The following is a 10,894-nucleotide window of genomic DNA, read 5'->3' as shown; positions in this document are numbered from 1 at the left end:
TTTCTCTTACTTGCTTCTCAAAATCCTTTTTGAGCTCTTCCATGGCCTGGGAGCAACTCATATTTTTGTTAGAGGCTTTGGATGTAAGAGCTTTGACTTTGTTGTCTTCTTCTGATGGTATGTTTTGATCTTCTTTGTCACCAAAGAAAGATTCTATGGTCTGACTCTTTTCGTGCTGCTTGCTCATGATCCCAGCCAATTACTTGAGTTATACACTCTTTGTTAAGGTAGGGGTCTGTTTCCAGTGTGGAGAATGTACTGTCTCAACCTTCAGGGGTTTTATGTAGCTGTTTTCAGAGATACTTCTAGGGACCTCTAAATTTTCAGTTCTTCCAAAGTGCTATGATCAAGGGCAAGGTGTTTACTCCTTTCCTGGCCTGTGCTTTGGTCTATGAGTGACCACAAGCACTCTTTTCTGTCTTGGAACTGTGAGGAGGATTTCCTCTCCATAGTCACGACAAGCTCCACCATGCCAGCGCTCCTCCTCACCCCAGGACAGCCACCCAGAACTGTGACCCAGATCCAAGCACGGGCAAAGCAAGTGAATCCTGCACCAGCAGAGAGATCCCTGCAATCCTGCCACTGATCAGCCACTCGATTCCTCCTCAGTCTGTGGGCCTGAAGCTCTGGAAGCAGCTGCCGCCCAGGGGCGGCAGCTGGGACTAGGGCTGGGACCAAGCTTTTCTCTCACTGTAGTCACAGACTTTTCCTACTGACCTTCTAAGTTGTCTTTGGCGTTTGTGGGTTGAGAAGTCTGGAAACCGTCACAGCTGCCCATGATTCAGTCCCCTGAGGCCTGCTCCAGGTTCGCTAAGGCCTGTTTTGCCTCCGTGCCCATGTTGAACTGTGTTTCTCTCCCAGTCTGGCACAATAGACCTTTCTAATTAACCATCCAGGTTGTCGTGGGCTAAGAAATTTGTTTCACTCTGTCTTTTTGTGAGTTCTGCTGCTCTAGAATTTGTTTAGAGTCATTTTTTACAGGTATTTGGAGGGGTTTGGGGGAAAGCTCAAGCAAGTCACTACTTTTACTCCACATCTTGGCTCTGCCCCCAAAGTCACTGTCAAAACAAAAGGATGCTTTGGAATTCTGTTCCTTCCAAGGTCTATGGGTAACGATACAAATTAGAAGCAACAAGCTACCGAAAAAATATACTTCAAGTGTAAACTTTTGAAATACCAATTTCAATCACTTGAAATGCTGCTATTTTCCATTAACAAAAATAATTGTCCCCCATTTCAATTTAACAAGTGCACTGAGTTCATAAAGGGACAATTAGTTAACATTTAGAAAAGGAAATGATGATCACAAGAACCAACATGGCTTCATCAAGAATAGGTCATTACAGATGAACCTCATTTTCGTTTTTGGCAGAGTTCCTAGGCTTGGTAGATCAGGGGACTGCTACAGATTTAGCTTACCTGCATTTTAGCAGAGCAGTTAAGTCCCTCGTGGTATTGTTATAGAAAAAGTTAGAGAGAGAGAAGTGAGCAAGATGAAACTGTTACAGATTCAGAACAGGTTAAATCACTGGACCCCAAAAGACATCATTGACAGACATGTCAGCATGGAAGGAGTCTACTCAAGGCTTTGTGTTTGGCCCTGTGATAATCAGCATTTCTATTAAGGGCTTAGATAAAGGCATAGATGGCATCTTTAGCAAATGTGAGGATGACACAAAGCTGAGAGAGACAAGAAAATGAGTGATAGGTTCAAGTTTCAAAAACATCCCAATCAGTAAGAAAAATAACCCTAATCACTTAGTCATAAATAAAATTCACAAATACAAGAAGGGAAGAGCATCAGCTAATGCAGAAGTTGGCATCATTGTGCTCTGTGGTGGCAACTCAATGAGAAAGAGTTTACCAGAAAAACTAATGTGGTGTTACCCTGAATATTCCAGAAGAAAGAAGGTAACAATCTCACGCTGTACTCTACCCTGGTCATAAAAGTGCCAGAGGACTGGGTTTAGTTCTATGTATTGCATTTTATAAAGGACAGTGATCAGTAGGAAAATCTCCAGAGTCAGGTGATCAGGATGGTAAAAGAATAAAAGATCATGACTTGGGGAGTAAGGGGAGATAAGGGACAGGATAAATGTCTTCCAGTATTTGAAAGGCTATCATGTGACAGAAGGAAGATACAAGGTAGAACCAGGAACCAAGAAGAAAGAGCAGAAGTTTCAGAGAGGCCCATTTAGGACTAATTGTACAGTCAAAGCTATACAGTAAGATGTTTCATTAGGCAGTAGATGTCCTCTCACCAGATGTCTTCAAAAGAAAGATGTATGGATAAATTGTTCTCCTGGTTCTGTTCACTTCACTCTGCAACAGTTCAAAAAAGCCTTTCCAGGTTTCTCTGAAAATGTCCCTTTCATCATTTCTTCTACATGGTAATATTTCATTTAATTTATAAACCATAATTTGTTCATCTGTTCCCCAACTGATGCATATCCCCTTCATTTCCAGTTCTTTGCCACCACAAAAAGAGCCATTATAAATATGATGATACACTTTTGTTAACATGATTCTTTTTTCCCCAATGTGTGGGGAAGACAGAAGAGAGATAATACTTAACAGAAAATAAATTTAAGGAAGAAAAAAAAAGAGAAGGCTAAATGAACACATTTTGAATTGTAGAAATTATTCGGAGGTGGATATGGTTTGGATTACATAGCCTTTGAGATACTTTCAAATTCAGAGGCTTGATGATTTTATGCCCATGACTTACCTAGCACTGTGTTAAGAAGTGAGATACATTCCTTTGCATCTAATTTTCTTTTCCCAAGGATACAAGTCAAAGTAAATACAGAACAGTATATAATACAATGTTAAGGAAGACAAAGTAATATAACTGAGTGCAACCAGAACTTTGAGTGAAGACTGGAAAATGCTATTGTAGAGTTATCAGCGACAGGATGTCGAATTTGAGGTGGATCTTAAAGAACTGGGAGATTTCAATCAGTATGGATTATTATTCAACCAAGAATTTCTGTTCCAAAACTCAACAATACTTCTCATGGAGAGAACTCTTTTTCACCAATATATTGTAGACCCAACTCCATTTCTTCCTGTAGGAATTCATCCACAAAAATCTTCAATAATGTCAATGCATGGGAGATTCCCTTAGGTCAGAAAGTACTAATTTAAAGGTGTCTGTACCAAGCATGTGGCTCAGAAAAACAATATATGACATCAAAAGTCTCTCATCTTTCATTGATGTTTCCTCCTCTTTCCCCATAATAATTTCATTCATTAATTTTTCTTTCTACTGTTCACATTCCTAGGTATATTCTCCCTTTGTCCCCTGTTTTCTCCACAAATTCATTCTGTGTGTGTATAACATACATATATACATATATATATATATATATACACATGAGTATACATGTAGTAGTATAATGTAAAACATACATAGGATACCTTGTATATATGTGTGTATATATACGCATGTATATGTATGTACATATATGTGTGTATAAACATATGTATGCGTGCATTCATAAATGTGTATATGTGTATGTGTATAAAAATTGCCTATGAATCATTTCTACAACTTCCCTCAAAAATCATTATTCAGCCTTCTCTTCTTTTCCTTTTTTCAAAATTTATTTTCTATGTTTAATTAACAAAACACACATTTGGGATACCTTCTCTGTCTTACATGTTTATATATGTATGTGCATGTAACATATGATACATGATATAATTCTATAGTATAACAACATAGGTTTATAATTATACTGTTACACATGTTATGTATATAATCTGTTATAATAAATCAAATTACATAATAACATGCTTTAATAATAATTGTGGTATATTACATAATTGACACCACCTCCCCCAGTCTCCTCCTTTCCTCTGATTGAAAGGCTAGAGGGTAGAGTACTGAATTCCTCCCAATACTTTCCTGTACAAAAGGCAGAAACTGGACTCTCAGATTACACCACTCTGCATCTGCTGCTCTGTCTGGTTTTACCTCCATGGAACAAGATGCTCTCTGGTGTTCCCCTACCAATTCCAACTTTCCTGCCTCCTTTTGTATGTTGTCTCCCTCCATTAGACTGTAAGCTCCTTGAGGACAGGGACTGCCTTTCTTTTATTAACTGTATCCCCAGCACTTAGCATGATGCCTGGTACACAGGAGGTGCTTAATAAATGTTTTTAATGGATATAATATAATGCTATATGTGCATATATACACACAAACATATATGTATGTGTATATATAGTGTTATATGTGTGTGTGTGTGTATATATGTGTATATGTGTATACATACACAAACAGGGTGTCCCAAATGTGTACTTAAAACAACTCAGATTTTAGGGACACCTTATAGAGATGCACACGTATATATGTAAAGTCTTAGTGGAGTTTTAAGCTTTAATAAGCTATACACATAGTACAATACAGCTACATGCATGCACATGTGTGTATACATATGTATGTGTATAAAGACAGAAGGAAAGAAGAGGAGAGCACATGCTGTGCTCTATTCATCTCGCCACCTTTCTCTCTTTCTAGGTTAAATAACTTCTCCCTTTCTGTGATACATACAGTCTCTAGCTTCACAATACTGCTTCAAATCCAAAGGTTACTATTTAGAAGCAACACTTTTGACCGTAATTGTCTGTTTTCAGACAATCCGGATGTGTTCTCATCCTATGGGAGTCAAAGCAATCAAGCATTAATATCCCCACCACTGCACCTCACCAGAGTACAAACATGAAGGGAGCCCCTGATGGGTAAGGCAGTGACAGAGCCTAGGAAAAGAATGGTCAAACCCACCATGAGCAGGGCTGAGTGGACCACCTGCCATTTCAGTGATTTTATGACCTGAGATGGGAAATAAAAACAGTAGAGAGAAGAATGTTAATACCAAGATGCCTACTTATATGCTGTTACTGACTGACCTAATGAGGCCCAAAAAGAGGTTAAGGCAAGACCCAGGAACCAGAGGGAAAAGCCTACAATCTTATGTCATCCCACAGTCATGGGCCAAAAACAACACTCCTGGCAGCTGTCACTATCGCCTGTACCGGTCACTGATTCCATATTTCTCATCCTATGGCACGGTCTGATGGTGTCATGCTAACTGTGACAAACCTGGTAGGAGAAATAACATAATTTAACAGCATCCACTTTCAACCCAAAGCATACGAGAATGTACCTTAGGTCCTCGTGGTCTGGCAATTTTCCCCATTAACTTCTCATCATCTATTTCACACTGTTCCAAAAGGTCCAAAATATCTTCTTCCTAAAAATGTGAATTAAATTAATCATTCATTAATTAGGGAATGCACCTCAATCAGGGTACTGGCAAGGACTGCTGAGATTATTTACTGAACCTGATGACTTGTACTATAGAAAAAGGCATAGAAAAGCCCTGGAAGCCTACAGGTAAAGAACATTTTGCTAAAATTTGGAACCAGAGCCAGCACACATCTGAAATATGTTACACAATGGGTTAAGAGGTCAGGAGAATCATCATCTTCTAAATGGCACTCTATTTAAAACATACATTTATTTCAATTAATTAAATCAGCCCAATAATTTTATTTTATTAAAGTTTTTTAGAAAAAAAAAGCATAAAACAAAAACCTGACAGTTCACCCTCATTTTTCCAGGTCACATTTTTCATAAACTATTTTTCACATGAGCGATCCCATCAGATGGCCGTAAGCCTCAACAGCCTGCAGATTCTTGCTGGTCTAGTGGCTTTTCTTCACACCAGGCTAACCTGAGGTCCTGGGCTAACTAGCACACCTGAACTAAACAGTTTTGCTTTTCCAAATTTTACAATAGCATCTTTAGAAACTTCATGAAATGCTTTCATTTTTAGTGAGAGTAAGACCAGTCCACAAGTGGATTGAGAGTCTTCTGCACTGTGTTCCAACACTCCAGCTTCTGTAATGTTCTCCAACGTGATATTCTCTGAAGACAGGAGGAAAAATCATCAGAACATACAACCAGGTGCAGGCTGGGCATAGCACAGCAACAGTATCTATCGAGTTATCTATACCAAGAGAGGCTGATAGATTGTTCTGGGAGTTATTTCTTTGACCCACACTAATTACAACAGAACCTCACTATTTTAAAAAAATGATTTGCTATGGAAAGTGCTACTCCTGTGTAGAACAGAGTCTTGGTACCCCATTCAGGAAGATTGGATTACTGAAATGTGCAGGGGACTTGTTAGAAAGTTTCATGTGTAGGACAACCTCCATGGTAAACTCTAAGAATATCAATACAGAGAAGCTCTAGAGAACTTTGAGGGGGTAAAAACAACTTTAAAATGAACTTTTCTTCCCTAGTGCAATTTCTCAGACGGGGTAGCCGTGAGCTGTAGATGGCAGTGGAGGTTTGTGAATGGGGCACTACTAAGCTCCTGTCCTCTCTCATACCTATCTTTCCTCCAAGGGATGCAACTTTTTCAAAATAAAGGCTATGCAAACTACTCTAGATTTTAAAAACACTTTTTTTTGTGGAAGACAGATATGAAAACAAAAAGCTCTTTAGCCCGGGGGGGGGTTAAAAATTGAAATAACCTTTTATTTCTCTAACTTCAAATACGAAGAAGAGTTCTACATCTCCTCCTCTAGCTATGCCCAAATAGACCCTATTATGTATTTTTGAGTAAAATCATGTAATTTTTTTTTACAAAGTGATGAGACCCTGTCAGTCTTCTACAGGACAGGAATTTGACATGAAGGAAAAACTCTGTTCAAGGCATCCTATTTGATCTCAAACCTGTGCCATGCTCACAGGAGAGTGAACCAAGAGAGCAGGCAGCAGGCTCATCACTAAGCACACAACTAACACTTTTAAAAAGTTTAAAAAAAAAAACTAAAACAAGAGCACATCTCAAAGGGCTCAGAGGGGTCAGCAGTGTCATTTCTATAAATGAAGGTCAGTAAAATGGGAATCATAAGATCACAGATACACAGACACCATCTGGTGGCATCCTTACTTTACTGGGAAAGAAAATGAGCATGAGCATGAGAGGGGGGATAAATGACTTGCCCAATACCACACAGGTAGCATCAGAGGAGAAAATGCTCTTTTGTTTTATAAATATTTTTATGTGATACAACTTCCCAAAATAATTAAATCTGCTGAAAAATCTTTGAAATGAGAAGTGCTTCTGTAAATCTTGTGATGTGATCTTATTTTTCATTAAGACTGAATAAAAAATATTAAGGCATACATTATCTACTCAGAATGTGAATTGGAAACAGAAAGGGAATATAACACTTACCGTCATTCAAATTTTGAGGGCTTCAAGTCTGATTTTTTAAAGGCTTCATATTCTAGTAAATTCATGCCAAGTTTCAGCTAATCTTTTTCAATCAAAACATAGGGGGTATGTGTGTGTGCACACATTTGTTTATGCTTACTAAAATGCAAATACCAATATTACAGTAATTGTATAATTCTATGATCTGGTGATTTCACTCATTTTCTGTAATCACTTCACCTAAAAGGGGTCATGGAATAAATCATTCCTCAGTCTGGTTTCAGAAGTACTAAGTGTTAAGGTGAGCACAATTTGAGCAGTAAAGACAAACAATTAGAAATTTCTTAGAACCATGGATGGCACATACTCATAGAATTTCAGCCTAAAGACCTTTTCTGGGCCTCAGAGAAGGTAGCCTGTGGAGCCTTTTCCAGCCATAAAATTCTGAATCAATAAGATAATTTAGCCCAGGTCTCTAAGGCATAAAGGTAGTCAAGAAGCAAAGTCAGGAAGTCCCAATTAAAGGACAGGGCATTTTCCCTACACTAGGGTGCTCATCCTGACTAACTACAGGGCAAGCTTCCCAAAACTGTCTGGGTCTTGTGGTCAGGTGAGAAGGTGAAAAAAAGATTAAAAATTCCAAGCAAAAACAAGAAGGCTTAAGGACTTCACCATAAGTGTAGAAATTCATTTTCTGCTTATCTTCATTTAACTAAAGAAAATTAAAGTTGAGATCACAGGAAGAACTGTGAAAGCAAGAAACAAAAAACTACTTTCTAAGTTACAAATGATGCTAGTGCCATGGGAACAGACATTCTTGATGAAGTGTCCTCAGAGCACAACAAGGTTTTCATTTCTGCATGTGTGTGGGTATGTTTGTTTGGGTCTGAAAAGAATGTGACCAACAACCTTTTCTAATGGAAATATGCTATTTATTTCAGTGTGCTTAACTACAATGTATGAATTCTTTCCTTTGGCAACAATTAGTTGTGGCCCCAATCTGTTGTCAAGAAAAGTTCTGAAACATTTCCTTTTAACAGTAAAAGAGTCTGAGAGATGTCTCGCTAGATGAGAAATATACAAGAATAACGGTACCTTGTAAGGGTTTACGTGGCTTCATTTGTCGGTCATATTTAAAGAAGACACAGTCTTACCTTCATTCTTTTTAAAGGATTATTCAATTCTCGCTGAAATAAAGCTGCTCTTCCCGAAAGAAATGTCTGAAAGGCAGTGGCCAATAAATGCTCATATTTTTCAAGTAATGATTTGTCTTCCGGAGGATAAATTCGCCTGCAATAATAGCAGACAGACATGCTAAAAGGAAGCCTCCTTCTATTATGTAGCCATTGAAATAGTACCTGGAGAATTACCATCAAACACTGTGATTCAATGAAAAACAATACATTCTTAACTAGCAATCTTTTAATTAAAAACATTCAGGATCTACTCAAATGCCCAACCTGTTTGAAATGTTTACCAACCAGTTCAATGCAAGAGAAACATAAAGGATTTATAAAAGACAAGAAGGAAAAATAAGACTTATGAGGTTTGTTATCAGTTTTGGGGAAAACATGACACCAAAGTAATATTGCTACCTATTTATTATGATAATTTTCTGGCTTAGCTGTAAAGAAAAGCTTTGCAAAAGATTTGTTCATCAATTCTTTCAAAGGCAATGAATGTTTACCAGTCAACTGGGGGAAATAAGCTATTTTAAACAATTAAGGAACAGAGACCATCTCTTTTAGGTACCTTTGCACTGTTCTCACCATTAATTTCCACAATATTATGATGTGGGCTCTTGACAACAATAATAAACTGAGCCTGCATGTTCTTCACAGACAAGATGACTAGAGATTCAAGATAATAATACAGAAATTTCAGAAAAAAATTTTAAAAATAACCTCCTTGAGAAAGCTTCATTGAGAATGAATCATAACTCATTCTCTCTATCAGCCTGTCTTTTTAAAATAGATAGTGAGCTCCATCTAAGACCTCCTTATTCTGTTATGATCAAGCTCATAATTCCTGTCACAGCGGCATGGATTTTTGGCATACAATACAGTATCTACAGACTGGTGCTAACAGGGATGCGTTAACTGGGCTAGATGTTATGAGCATGCAAAAGAACTAAACATGCAAAATGAAAAGGAAGAGGAAGCTTATAGGTAGGTTAGGACAAAACCACAATTATGCAATGTCTAAAATGGGGTGATGGCAACAGGAATGAAAAGAAGAGGATAGAATTCAGATACATAAAATGACCAAAGAATAACTGAAAACTGTAAATAATCAAGCAACAAATGGTCAAGCCCATAAACATTTAGAGAGCCTACTATGTGCCAGATACCAGGTTACATGCAATAGTTCAGATTCACAGTGATTTACAGACAAAAAAATTCAACCTAGGCTAATTAGTTGGAGAAACTTTTACGTGAAAGTGGGGGTTGAAATTGACCTTGAAGGAGGCATGGGATTAGGATCATGAAGGGGAGTCAGAAAGGAAGGAGAATCATATGAGCAGAACATTATTACAGGAAAACAAAAAGACTTGCTTCAATGAGTCCATTTGTGTGGGAAAATAGAAAACAGACTGGCTAGGCAAACTGAAGCCAGGCTAGAATGCTTCGAACATGGAGGTAGTATGGAATAACGGACAGTGCATTGGACATAGAGTCCCCGTGAGCTGGGTTCAAAACCAGCCCCAGACCTTTACTAGCTGTGTTGTCTCTGGGCAAGACACCAAACCTCTCAGTTCCCAGATTCCTCATTCATAAAATGAATGCGGCTGAACTGGATGATCTGTAAGGTCTACTCCAGATCCAATCTGTGAGCCTACGACTTCACCAAAGAGGTAATCATGCACTACTTTAAGATTCAGAGAAGAAGCATGAGAGATGTTTATGAAGAGATTAACATCACCAAAACAAACCAAGTAGATTGAAGGTGAGAGAGACTAGATGGAGAGAGAGCAATCAGAATGAAGTGATTAGGTCCTGCACTAATAATGCAGGGGTTGGGGGTAAGGATGGAGAGGAAGAGATAAACACAAGAGATCCTATGAAAGAAAAGTCCACATTTGGTCAATGACCAAATTACTGGTGACGGAGGTCAGGGAGGAAAGTCCTAGATGACTGCTGTGTTACTGAAAACCAAATAATGGCACCACCTATTCTATTGTGGGTAGCTGTGGCACCATGGGCAAGAGCATTGGACTTGGAGTCAGGAAGACCTGAGCTCAAATCCACCTTCAGACATGTACTGGCTATGGGAACCTGTGTGGATGAGCTGTGCAGGTCTGACCATGTCACCTCTTCATCCTCCAGTCAATAAACTCCAGTGGTTTCCTCTTACCTCCAGGGGCAAATACAAAATGATCTGTCTGTCATTCAAAATCCTTCATAACCCAGCCCTAGCCCCTTCCTACCTTTCCAGGATCCTCACACTTTATTCCCCACCATGTACTCTTTGATCTCGTGACACTGGTGTCCCAGCTGTTCCATAAAAAATACACTCCATCTCTTGGCTCCAGGCATTTTCTCTGATTGTCTCCTATACCTGAAATCTTCTTCCTCCCCCATCATGACAACTGACCTCTTGGGCTTCCTTTAAATCTCAACTAATATTCCACCTTTTTTTTTTTTTTTTTTTTTTTT

General features: G+C 38.5%; 1 protein-coding gene across 1 annotated transcript in view; it reads right to left on the bottom strand.

Annotated features, from left to right (window-relative positions):
• TTLL7 (tubulin tyrosine ligase like 7) overlaps nt 1-10,894 on the bottom strand; it is a 116,928-nt gene that overhangs the window by 46,276 nt on the left and 59,758 nt on the right. Inside the window, exons 12-13 of the mRNA XM_027873967.1 lie at nt 8,393-8,528; nt 5,172-5,258 (exon numbers count right to left, since the gene is read on the bottom strand). Coding sequence (XP_027729768.1) covers nt 5,172-5,258; nt 8,393-8,528 — 223 coding nt within the window. The remainder of the gene's footprint in view (nt 1-5,171; nt 5,259-8,392; nt 8,529-10,894) is intronic.

This window comes from Vombatus ursinus, unplaced genomic scaffold (genome assembly GCF_900497805.2).
Source record: "Vombatus ursinus unplaced genomic scaffold, bare-nosed wombat genome assembly UNPS02014803.1, whole genome shotgun sequence".
NCBI classification, from domain to species: domain Eukaryota; kingdom Metazoa; phylum Chordata; class Mammalia; order Diprotodontia; family Vombatidae; genus Vombatus; species Vombatus ursinus.
Note: the sequence above shows the minus strand (reverse complement) of the source record. Positions and strands in the feature narration are given on the sequence as shown.